Source organism: Oncorhynchus gorbuscha, linkage group LG03 (assembly GCF_021184085.1).
Source record: "Oncorhynchus gorbuscha isolate QuinsamMale2020 ecotype Even-year linkage group LG03, OgorEven_v1.0, whole genome shotgun sequence".
In the NCBI taxonomy this organism is placed as follows: domain Eukaryota; kingdom Metazoa; phylum Chordata; class Actinopteri; order Salmoniformes; family Salmonidae; genus Oncorhynchus; species Oncorhynchus gorbuscha.
The window spans coordinates 13,305,101-13,317,886 of NC_060175.1; the positions used below are offsets into that span (position 1 = coordinate 13,305,101).

The window sequence follows — 12,786 nt, forward strand, 5'->3', positions numbered from 1 at the left end:
GGAGGTGACCAAGAACCCAATGGTCACTCAGAGTTCCTCGGTCGAGATGGGAGAACCTTCCAGAAGGACTCTGTAGCACTCTACCAATCAGGCATTTATGGTAGACAGACAGACAGAATCCACTCCTAAGTAAAAGGCACATGACAGCCTGCTTGGAGCTTGCCAAAAGGCACCTAAAGACTCTCACATGCTGACCAGACCGGACACATCGTGTGCGCGAGCGTTGCAAAATGAAATTTAGAAATCCATGTTATTCAATTATTGCACCCACACTGCTCGCGCACGCCAACGTGTGTCTGCGTTGCCACGGGCTAAAATAGAACTCCTTTCTATTTCTGATGCAGATCGCGCTGAATGTCCTGCCTCTCCCATCTCCTCATTGGTTTATAAAAGCAGGTACTCACGTGCCATCTCCTCATTGGTTATACCCACGTGGGTGATTAAAAGACTAAATGTTTTGCCGGTAGTCATGGTAATACTATGAAAGTTCAGATGCCAAACACCATATAAGTTCAAAGATGATAAAGCCTGGAAGGAGGAGAGATGACTATAAATGATTCGGTTGGCCGTTTTATGTGTGGATTCATTGGCGGAGTTAAGGAGCTTGTGCATTTCAGGTAAAATAACAACTCAATGTTTATATCTCAGGAAAAATTAGCTAGCAACAGCAAGCTAGCTAAATAGGACAAATTAGCTAGCCACATCAAGCTAGCTAAATAGGACAAATTAGCTAGCAATGCTAGCTAAATTGCCATACATGTTTAATGCTTTTTGACCTGTCCCCAAATTAATGTAATTGGTTCAGAGTTTGTTTTGATATGTTAACCTGCGTGTCGTGATCGCGTTTGGTGTAGGGGGACAAAATAAGTCTCTGAATGTCCTTGAGTGCCCCAGACAGAGCCCGGACTATAGTATATATAGGTCATATATAGGTCATAGTATATACTATATATATAGGTCATAGTATATACTATATATATAGGTCATATATATATATATACATTAATGTAGGGCTCTCCGATTCTGTTCCTGGAGAACTACCTACGTCCTGTAGATTTTCATACCAACTCTAATCTAGTGCAGCTGATTCTAATAATTAGCTGATTGATAAACCCTAATCAGGTTAATTATACGTGGGGTTGGAGTGAAAACCTACAGGAACAGGTTTGGAGAGCCATGGGTCATAGGGAAGACAATTAGGGAGAAAACTCTTTAGCTGGTGGTGGCAATGAGAGAGCAGTTTCTCAACCCCCCTCCATGAGAATGTTTTGCGGGGGTCGCAACTCACAAGTGTGAAACCCGAATGGTGAAAATACATATTTTTGAAACATATTTCAATAGGCAACATTATACCATTTTATTTTATATTTATACCTTTGCTTATTCGATCTAGTTACTAATATAGGCCTACGATATTGCATCTAATTCTTTTCTCAAAGACATCTAATCTGTGCTTCAGAACAAAAAAGTTGCACGTCTTAACGCTTACTATACAAAATCATGGGAAGGCCTATATGACTTTTTCCATCTTCAGAATGGTAACTCGGGATATAATTGTCATCCATTCAGGAGAGTACGTCTTGGTGTGTGACAGGATGTGTGAGAAGCCCAGTTTCTTATACAGGGCCACTGCAGAAGTCTGGATGGAACTGGTTTCCAGGACGACCTTAGAGAACCCTCGCTCTTTACAAAAGTCAATAACGGTCTGGGTCATCCTGGAACCGAGTCCTGTCCGACGACACTTCCTCGATACAATCATCCTGAATAGTTCACCGCTCATCTCCCCGTCTCTTCCTCCCACCACCTTTTTGGCCACAACGGCCACCATACCTAAAATCTCAACCCAGCCGTTGACCTCAGTCTCAGCCACCCAGAAGCAGTTGTCGGGGTGGCTCAGGTAGCATCCCGGAATGTCCTGCATGTCCGTGCGCAGCCTCTCTCTGACGAAACTAGAGTACAGTTGGCTGCAGCAGTAGTAGACCAGACCTACCCAGGCTCCAGCCGACAGCAAGGCCCAGAGAGTAGACCCACCTCCCAGCATGTACCCAGCCATAGAAAGGAACAGGGCGACGCCCACATCGACAGGGTTGCTAATGGCGTTGTAGAACGAAGGTTTGATGTGCTCCAAGATGCCATCACAGAACAGGGTTAACACAGCATCCTTGTCGGAGGGCCTGTATCGTCGGACCACCAAATGCACTATTGGGAGGAAATATTTCATATGATTAGACATCCTTATAAGGTGTAGTTACAAACTTTGGAACGTTCCACGGTATTATACCATACTATACTTTAGTACTATACTATATTGAATGAATTCAATTAAAATGTATGGAAATAAAAACAGTAACAAAAGTTATGGGTAGACTTCAATTCTCCAAACAATACAGTTCTCAGCGTAGCCTAGTGGTTAGAGCGTTGGACTAGTAACCGGAAGGTTGTGAGTTCAAACCCCCGAGCTGACAAGGTACAAATCTGTCGTTCTGCCCCAGAACAGGCAGTTAACCCACTGTTCCCAGGCCGTCATTGAAAATAATATATATTTATATATCTGGTGTCTGTATATTGTGGTCCTCCTGTAGCTCAGTTGGTAGAGCATGGCGCTTGTAACGCCAGGGTAGTGGGTTCGATCCCCGGGACCACCCATACGTAGAATGTATGCACACATGACTGTAAGTCGCTTTGGATAAAAGCGTCTGCTAAATGGCATATATTATTATTATATTAAATGTATTTACTGTTACTAAACAACATACAATAATGCTGATAAGGTAATTGACTACAAAGTCACCATCATTCAAATATATTTTGCATGTTAGGCTCGTTATTACAATTTCATGTTCACATATGTAATACCAATGTCATATCCTCTAAAATGGCAACTCAGGAATGCGCATGTGCCAACTGAATCTCAACAAGGAAAGAGTCGGTGGTTGTATTTTATTAACGTTTTATTAAAACGTATCGGTTTCAGGAAACAAAGCACGCAACAACAGAGGACAAACATGGGTACACGGATTGTGAAGTATTGACTGCATAGTGACTCGAACGATTCATTTGAAAACTCTATAGTCTGCGCTCAACTCCGTGGATTAAATAATTATGGAGTTGAGAGCCTTGGCATCGGCTGAGCAAGAACGTCTCAATTTGAGGGTACAACATCAGCATAATTAGCATGTCTGATGTAGGCCTTGTTGACTAAACTCACTGCTCAAAACTGAAACGTCACTCACAAAAAAAACACACTTACTTCCAGCCATCTGTTCCAATTCCAGCCTTTGTGACTACGGATTAAATATAGGCTATATTCAACAACTGCAGAAAGGATACAACGTAACGTTAAAAAGGCGCAGGCTCTGGAAAAAGTAATTTTTCAATAACGAAACCTTACACAACTTCGTTTATGTCCGTGCAAAGTCAACATTGCAAATTGACCCAGTCAATCTGCTTCAAATTCAAGTTAAAATAAAATACTACAAAATATTCCAGAGTAGGCTACATTAACGTTACAATAAAGATTTTGAGAATAAAAACATAACTTGCAGAAAAGGTAGGCTCCACGCGAGTCCCAACAACCATTCAACGCAAACGTTCCTCTACCCATGGCGTTCCCTCAAACTTAGTCATGTGATTCCATTGTGGTAAAGTCATTATTCTATAGTTGTGGTAATGAGTAGGTCGAAGGCAGACTTAACTACCGTAACAATACTAATAATAATAAAAGTATTTAATATACATGCATATATTAATAATACAATATTATTATTATTACTATTATACTGGTATGAATAGGCAGTGGTGAAAAGTACTTAAGTAAAACCACTTTAAAGTACTACTTAAATCATTTTTGGGGGTATCTGTACTTTACTTTATTATTAATATTTTTAATTTTACTTTTGTACATTCCTAAATAAAATAATGTACTTTTTACTCCATATATTTTCCCTGACACCCAAAAGTACTTGCTACATTTTGAATGCTTAGCAGGACAGAAAATGGTTCAATTCACACACTTATCAAGAGAACATCCCTGGTCATCCCCAATGCCTTTGATCTGGCAGACTCACTAAACACACATGCTTTGTTTGTAAATGATGTCTGAGTGTTGGAGTGTGCCTCTGGCTATCCGTAAATGATGTCTGAGTGTTGGAGTGTGCCTCTGGCTATCTGTAAATGATGTCTGAGTGTTGGAGTGTGCCTCTGGCTATCTGTAAATGATGTCTGAGTGTTGGAGTGTGCCTCTGGCTATCTGTAAATGATGTCTGAGTGTTGGAGTGTGCCTCTGGCTATCTGTAAATGATGTCTGAGTGTTGGAGTGTGCCTCTGGCTATCTGTAAATGATGTCTGAGTGTTGGAGTGTGCCTATGGCTATCTGTAAATGATGGCTGAGTGTTGGAGTGTGCCTCTGGCTATCTGTAAATGATGTCTGAGTGTTGGAGTGTGCCTCTGGCTATCTGTAAATGATGTCTGAGTGTTGGAGTGTGCCTATGGCTATCTGTAAATGATGTCTGAGTGTTGGAGTGTGCCTCTGGCTATCTGTAAATGATGTCTGAGTGTTGGAGTGTGCCTATGGCTATCTGTAAATGATGGCTGAGTGTTGGAGTGTGCCTCTGGCTATCTGTAAATGATGTCTGAGTGTTGGAGTGTGCCTCTGGCTATCTGTAAATGATGTCTGAGTGTTGGAGTGTGCCTCTGGCTATCTGTAAATGATGTCTGAGTGTTGGAGTGTGCCTCTGGCTATCTGTAAATGATGTCTGAGTGTTGGAGTGTGCCTCTGGCTATCCATAAATTGAAAATACTTGTGGCGTCTGGTTTGCTTAATATAAGGAATGTTTTATTATTAATACTTTAACTTGATTAATACTTTTAACTTAAGTGTATTTTAGCAATTACATTTACTTTTGATACTTAAGTATATTTAAAACCAAATACTTTTAGACTTCTACTCAAGTAGAATTTTACTGGGTGACTTTTACTTGAGTCATTTTCTATTAAGGTATCGAAACTTTTACTCAAGTATGACAAGTCAGTACTTTTTCCTCCACTGCTATTTTCCGAGAATACACTGAACAAAAATATAAACAATTTCAGAGATTTTACTGAGTTACACATCATATAAGGAAATCAATTCAAATTTGAATGAATTCATTATCCCCTAATCTATGGATTTCATATGTGTAACAAGTGCGCTGAGAGTCGGGAAGCAAGTTCAGGGAGTGAGTGTTTTAATAAATAAATGTAACATAATACAAACCAAGAAACTCGAACGCACAGCCATGACACAGAAACAATAACGCCTGGGGAAGGAACCAAAGGGAGTGACATATATAGGGCAGGTAATCAAGGAGGTGATGGAGTCCAGGTGAGTCTGATGACGTGCAGATGCGCATAACGATGGTGACAGGTGTGCGCCATAACGAGCAGCCTGGTGACCTAGAGGACGGAGGCATGGATCAGAAAACCTGTCAGTATCTGGTGTGACCACCATTTGCCTCATGCAGCGTGACACAACTCCTTCCTATAGAGTTGTTCAGGCTGCTGATTGTGACCTGTAGAATGTTGTCCTTCTCCTCTTCTATGTCTGTAGGAAGTTGCTGGATATTGGCGGGAACTGGAACACGCTGTTGTACATGTTGATCCAGAGCATCCCAAACGTGCTCAATGGGTGACATGTCAGCTGAGTATACAGGCTATGGAAGAACTGGGATATTTTTAGCTTCCAGGAATTGTGTACAGATCCGTGTGACATGGGGCTGTGCATCATCATGTTGAAACATGAGGTGATGGCGGTGGATGAATGGCACGACAATGGGCCTCAGGATCCCGCCACGCTATCTCTGTGCATTCAAATTGCCATCGATAAAATGCAATTGTGTTTGTTGTCCGTAGCTTATGCCTGCCCATACCATAACCCCACCGCCACCATGGGGCCCTCTGTTCACAACGTTGACATCAGCAAACCACTCACCCACACAACGCCATACACGCTGTCTGCCATCTGCCCGGTACAGTTGAAACCGGGCTTCATCCGTGAAGAGCACACTTCTTCAGCGGCCATCGAAGGTGAGCATTTTCCCACTGAAGTCGGTTATGACACTGAACTGCAGTCAAGTCAAGACACTGGTGAGGATGACGAGTACACAGATGAGCTTCCCTGAGCCGGTTTATGACAAATTGTTCAGAAATGCTTTGGTTGTGCAAACCCATAGTTTCATCAGCTGTCCGGGTGGCTGGTCTCAGACGATCCCACAGGTGAAGAAGCTGGATGTGGATGTCCTGGGCTGGCATGGTTACACATGGTCTGCGTTTATGAGGCCGGTTGGACGTACTTCCAAATTCTCTAGAACAATGTTGGAGGCGGCTTATGGTAGAGAAATTAACATCACATTATCTGGCAACAGCTCTGGTGGACATTCCTGCAGTCAATATGCCAATTGCACGCTCTCTCAAAGCTTGAGACATTGTTGTGTGACAAAACTGCACATTTTATTGTACCCAACACAAGACGCACCTGTGTAATGATCATGCTGTTTAATCAGCTTCTTGATATGCCACACCTGTCAGGTGGATGGATTATCTTGACAAGGCGAAATGCTCACTAACAGCATCTTCGTGACATATTAAAATTGGATAGACCTGGGAACAACGTAGACACATCTCCATGTGATAGCCAAAAAAAAAACATCTTTCATTTTAGCACAACATTTGAGAGAAATAAGCTTTTGGTGCGTATTGAACATTTCTGGGATCTTTTATTTCTGCTCGTGAAATATTTGACCAACACTTCACATTTATATTTTTGTTCAGTGTAGGAACATTCTTATTTCAAACACTGCATAGCCTATCAAGACATTGGATACCTCATTACCACCTCTCATTTCTTAACATAATACATTAAATGACTTATAGGCAATAAGGGAGATAACTATACAGGTGGCATTGCTTACATTATGGGGCTAATGCACATGGTTAGACGCACAAGGGGAACATTGTCATTCATGGTAAAGGGAACATTGTTATTCATGGTAAATGGAACATTGCCATTCATGGTAAAGGGAACATTGTCATTCATGGTAAAGGGAACATTGTTATTCATGGTAAAAGGTATGGCTATCTATTCTATCTATTTACCTATATCACACCGGCTTTAGGACCCAGGTGCACAACCGTTTCCAGACACTGGTTGATGTGATAGCTTATTCTCATCATTCAATATCTCATATCAACGAACAAAACGCCGCAGTTTCCAAAGACAAGAGAGAGGGAAACTTGTTGCGGATAGAGATCTAGTCAATGATACCGAGGACAATCACTTGGGTCGGTGTACAGCCTTCTCAACAGCTGTCAGGAGCTTCGATCTGCGTCTCCATCTGCATCCTCGGTGAATTCCTCCACGGTTGCGCCGCCAAGGCAGGAGACTCGCCGCTTGTTTCGCGGTCGTGAGGTACCACCGGAGACACCATGAGCCAGAGGTTTACCGTGACCGCCTTTTCCAAGAGCGACAGTGGCCGTAACGTGTCAGACATCCAGGGCGAGGTGAACCAACTGTTCGAGGGAGATGAACCCACTCCGAGCTCTTCAAACAAAGAGGTGTCTTTCAATACGGAGGTAGTAGTCGTGCAAGGTAGGATGCGCGCTTCTACTGTATAGTATCCTATGCTGACCATCATGTTAACGCCTGGATGGTTGCTGGGTGCCACCATAGTGTCTCTAAACAGATGTGTGTGACATGAATTTTAAATTTGCCAAATTTTCCATTTGCCAAACAGCCTAATAGGAATAATTGCTATCTAGCCACAGGTGCAGTGCGCAAAATGTCAATCGAAATGCCATTTTCTAGATGTTTTATATTTTTGTTGTTTTTAAGTTCATTTAAATGACGGACATAACAGACAGAACATATTTATTTATTTATTTGTTATAATGAAGTGGCTTTATAACTAGCAAATAACCAATCCAATCACATCAATCATTTACACGCTATTATTATGGAACATTGTTTGTTGCACATTAGTGATTAGTTGGAATATTGTGCTTTTGTCTAGGAGCTATGGTGTCATTGCATGTTGAGTCACAGCAGCTAACCCTTGCAGCAAGACAAGCATCCACTACTGTCTGAGACTCCATGAGTGTGCATTAATCTTACTGAGACTGTCTGGATGCCGGACAGGTGTATGGCAATTCAATACATCCCATTACCATACAAACCCCTCCCCCTAAAGCTTGAAACGAATAAACCCTTAGTTTCTAAAGATCTGTTGATGGTATTACATTTAGCCAAATTGTTCCTTAATCATTCTAGCAGTTCACTCTTACTGCATGTAGGCAATATTCTATAGACTGAGAAGAAATGCAATACATAATGTTCAGTTCATAATAAAAACATTCAGAACAGGTCAATAGTGGTCATACAGTGTTTATCATAGGGGCTGTTCAGTGTAAAAATTTATCATACAGATGACAGTTCTGCTAATTCCATTTTCATTGCTCATTTATCACTTCCCGAGGGTGAATTCAAATCAAATCCACCTGTGTGTGTGTGTGTGTGTGTGTGTGTGTGTGTGTGTGTGTGTGTGTGTGTGTGTGTGTGTGTGTGTGTGTGTGTGTGTGTGTGTGTGTGTGTGTGTGTGTGTGTGTGTGTGTGTGTGTGTGTGTGTGTGTGGCATATACCTTTTCCCTGTAGTCAATTCATTTTAGAAAGGTTTTTGGTACTCTACGTGAGTGGTTCCCAAACTCTGGGGTGCGCCTGAGGGGTTGGCTGGGGGGCGGGGCAGTCCCCCCTCTCCCAATATTTGTGTCTATATATATATATATATATATATATATATATATATATATATATATATATATATATATATATATATATATATGTATGTTTGTGTGTGTCCCAGTCAAAGGTTTGGACACACCTACTCATTCCAGGGTTTTTCTTTATTTAGACTATTTTCTACATAATAGTGAAGACATCAAAACTATGAAATAACACATATGGAGTAATGTAGTAACCAAAAAAGTGTTTAAAAAAAATCTAAATATATTTCATTTGAGTCTCTTCAAAGTAGCCACCCTTTATCTTGATGACAGTTTTGCACACTCTTGGCATTCTCTCAACCAGATTCATGAGGAATGCTTTTCCAACTGTCTTGAAGGAGTTCCTACATATGCTGAGCACTTGTTGGCTGCTTTTCCTTCACTCTGCGGTCCATCTCATCCCAAACCCTCTCAATTGGGTTGAGGTCGGGTGATTGTGGCCTTCTGATGCAGCACCATCACTCTCCTTCTTGGTGCTTACACAGCCTGGAGGTATGTTTTGGGTCATTGTCCTGTTGAAAAACAAATGATAGTCCCACTAAGCACAAACCCATGGGATGGCGTATCGCTGCAGAATGCTGGTTAGGTGTGCCTTGAATTGTAAGTAAATCACAGTGTCACCAGCAAAGCACCCCCACACCATCACACCTCCTCCTCCATGCTTCACTGTGGGAACCACACATGCGTAGATTATCCATTCACCAACTCTGTGTCTCCCAATAACACAGTGGTTGGAACCAAAAATCTCAAATTTGTGCTTATCAGACCAAACGACAGAGTTCCACCGGTCTAATGTCCATTGCTCGTGTTTCTTGGCCCAAGCAAGTCTCTTATTCTTATTGGTGTCCTTTAGTGGTGGTTTCTTTACAGCAATTTCATTCACGCAGTCTCCTCTGAACAGTTGATGTTGAGATGTGTGTCTTACTTGAACTCTGTGAAGCATTTATTTGGGCTGCAATCTGAGGTGCAGTTAACTCTAATGAACTTATCCTCTGCAGCAGAGGTAACTCTGGGTTTTCCTGTCCTGTGGCGGTCCTCAAGAGAGACAGTTTCATCATAGCACTTGGTGGTTTTTGCGACTGCACTTGAAGATACTTTCAAGGTTCTTGAAATGTTCCGTAATTACTGGCCTTCATGTCTTAAAGTAATGGATTGTCATTTATTTTTCCTTATTTGAGCTGTTTTTGCCATAATATAGAAGAATCTCAAATCTCAAATTAATTTTGATTTGATTAAAACTTTTTTTTGTTTGCTACATGATGCCATATGTTATTTAATTGTTTTGATGTCTTCACTATTATTCTACGATGTAGAAAATAGTAAAAATAAAGAAAATCCTTGAATGACTGGTCTGTATATACAAAGGTATGTGGACACCCCTTCAAATTAGTGGAATTGGCTATTTCAGCCACACCCATTGCTGACAGGTGTATAAAATTCTACACACAGCCATGCAATCTCCAGAGACAATCATTGGCAGTAGAATGGCCTTACTGAAGAGTGACTTTCAACATGGCACCATACTAGGATGCCACCTTTCCAACAATTCAGTTCATCAAATTTTTGCCCTGCTTGAGTTGCCCTGGCAACTGTAGGTGCCGTTATTGTGAAGTGGAAACGTCTAGGAGCAGCAGCAGCTAAGCCGTGAAGTGGCAGGCCACAGAAGCTCACAGAACTGGACCGTCAAGTGCTGAAACATGTAGCGCGTAAAAATCATCTGTCCTTGGTTGCAATACTCACTACTGAGTTCCAAACTTCCTCTGGAAGCAACATCAGCACAAGAGCTGTTCCCCGGGAGCTTCCTGAAATGGGTTTCCATAGCCGAGCAGCCGCACACAAGCCTAGGATCACCATGCGCAATGCCAAGCATCGGCTGGTTTGGTATAAAGCTCGCCACCATTGGACTCACGCTTCACCATCTGGTAGTCCGACGGACAAATGGCAAAATGTAAAGAATTGCAGGAAATAAGCTTTACAGACTAACAGATGTGTTACAAGTTGACTTCCCAAGCCATTGTAAAGTGTTAATACCATACTAATGATAGCTAATTATCTAGGTTTCAGGAGGACTGGTGAAGGACTAAAATGGGTGCAGCAGTTATTGTACCATTGTGCAAAATCCAATGGACCCAATTTAATTTAGAAAACAACTGAATGGGAGCATGATTCAATCAAACCAGTTTATGCAGTAGGCAGGTAGACCTATCTGTTTTATTTGTCTACTGACTGCATACAGGGGTTTCTTCTTAAAACTGGAATCATAAATCTGTGAGGAGAAAGTCTACCTAACACATGTAGAGAAGGGGTTCCCAAACTTTTTCAGTCAGGCCCCCCTTCCAGCATTGGGGAACATCTCGCGGCCACCCATGTCTATTTCTATGGGAACAAGCACTGTTCATGACACAAACTGCTCACACCCCTCTTGTTGGTGGAGATAAAATTGTCAAGGTTTAAAGCAAGGGTGGCAGGTAGTCTAGCGATTAAGCGCATTGGGCCTTTACCCGAAAGGTCATTGGTTCAAATCCCTGAGCCAACTTGGTGAAAAACCTGTCGATGAGCAAGGTACTTAACCCTAGTCGCTCTGCATAAGAGTGTCTGCTAAATGACTGAAATAAACATGTAGTCCCAATGAATCAACACATTTGCCTATTTTCTGACTCTCAAAGTCTCATATATTTTGTTTAATCTTCAAATGCACATTTTAAAGCTGTGGCGTAATAACATTGGCAGCGTCAGAGGGGTTGGGTTAAATGCGGAAGACACATTTCAGTTGAAATGCATTCAGTTGTACAACTGACTAGGTATCCCCCTTTCCATTTGAAATGTGATTAAATCCATCCCCTTGTTTTCCCATTACACCAACTAAAGCCTCCTGTCCTTTGCGTTGGCTCCTGACCTGCTCCAAGCTGTCAGCAGCTTAAAGATATTGGAGGAGCGGGAACACTATGGTTATATATGGGACAGCTACTTCTGACAGGTTGCCACAGTTAACGTCTGGAGATGTGAGTAATGAAAGTCGTCCATTACCTATTCCACTATGTCACCGGTGCCACCAAGGGCCAATACTTATATCCCCTACTTTGTGAAATTAGTATGGAAAATGCCTTCTCAGCACTTCTCAGTGTTCACTTTGCAAAATAAATACTTTTGCGTGTATCAATCACTCTCTTGGCCAGAGCCTGCATTACAAGTAGGAACAAATCTTGCCATCTCCTCATTTTCCCCTGGAAAGGAGAAACTTCTTCACAGAGGGACTCCCTTAGTCGTCAGGAGACACAGCAGTTGCACAGCCTTGTGGAGGCTCTTGTCTCTGGATCAACGATAACAGTTTCCATGGCTACCACACCTTTTTATTCGAATAGTACATTACAAATGGCTTTGCAGTGAGTGAGGAAAAAACAAGTGCTATGTGCTGTATAGAAACAAGCTTTCTTTCATATTACATTGATCGGGTGATTATTTGAATGTCTTTCAATGTTTCAGTAAGAATATTACCTCCCAGAGTGAGCTCCAGGGGCTGTTCCACTCAGACTGCTCCAGAGGCCACTCAGACTGCTCCAGGGGCTGTTCCACTCAGACTGCTCCAGGGGCCACTCAGCCTGCTCCAGGGGCCACTCAGACTGCTCCAGGGGCCACTCAGACTGCTCCAGGGGCTGTTCCACTCAGACTGCTCCAGGGGCCACTCAAACTGCTCCAGGGGCCACTCAGACTGCTCCAGGGGCCACTCAGACTGCTCCAGGGGCCACTCAGACTGCTCCAGGGGCTGTTCCACTCAGACTGCTCCAGGGGCCACTCAAACTGCTCCAGGGGCCACTCAGACTGCTCCAGGGGCCACTAAGACTGCTCCAGGGGCCATTCAGACTGCTCCAGGGGGCACTCAGACTGCTTCAGGGGCCACTCAGACTGCTCCAGGGGCTGTTCCACTCAGACTGCTCCAGGGGCCACTCAGACTGCTCCAGGGGCCACTCAGACTAC

The 12,786-nt window shown here is 42.6% G+C and overlaps 2 protein-coding genes across 4 annotated transcripts in view; one reads left to right on the top strand and one right to left on the bottom strand.

Annotated features, from left to right (window-relative positions):
• Positions 1-1,338: 1,338 nt before the first annotated feature.
• nat8l2 (N-acetyltransferase 8-like 2) lies at positions 1,339-3,616 on the bottom strand. Of its 3 annotated transcripts, none has more exons than XM_046333900.1 (3): positions 3,544-3,616; positions 3,251-3,315; positions 1,339-2,199 (listed from the first exon to the last, which is right to left on the bottom strand). In XM_046333900.1, exons 2-3 carry the CDS (start codon positions 3,258-3,260, stop codon positions 1,511-1,513), a joined length of 699 nt encoding a protein of 232 aa, XP_046189856.1. In that variant the 5' UTR covers positions 3,261-3,315; positions 3,544-3,616; the 3' UTR covers positions 1,339-1,510. The 3 variants fall into 3 exon arrangements, with proteins under 3 accessions (XP_046189856.1, XP_046189848.1, XP_046189841.1); XM_046333892.1 differs by having other exon boundaries at positions 3,539-3,613; XM_046333885.1 differs by lacking the exon at positions 3,251-3,315 and having other exon boundaries at positions 3,544-3,607.
• Positions 3,617-7,248: 3,632 nt separating this feature from the next.
• The window catches only part of slc12a5a (solute carrier family 12 member 5a), a 280,430-nt gene continuing 274,892 nt past the window's right edge, over positions 7,249-12,786 (top strand). The window contains 1 exon segment of the mRNA XM_046339260.1: positions 7,249-7,624. Coding sequence (XP_046195216.1) covers positions 7,462-7,624 — 163 coding nt within the window. The 5' untranslated portion in view covers positions 7,249-7,461.

Coding starts and splice junctions, on each gene's coding strand:
- nat8l2 (XM_046333885.1), bottom strand. CDS start 3,604: ATGGGTAGAGGAACGTTTGCGTTGAATGGTTGTTGGGACTCGCGTGGA. Junction 2,200..3,543: donor GCGTGGAGCCTACCTTTTCT/GCAAGTTATGTT, acceptor TCCTCCCAATAG/TGCATTTGGTGGTCCGACGA.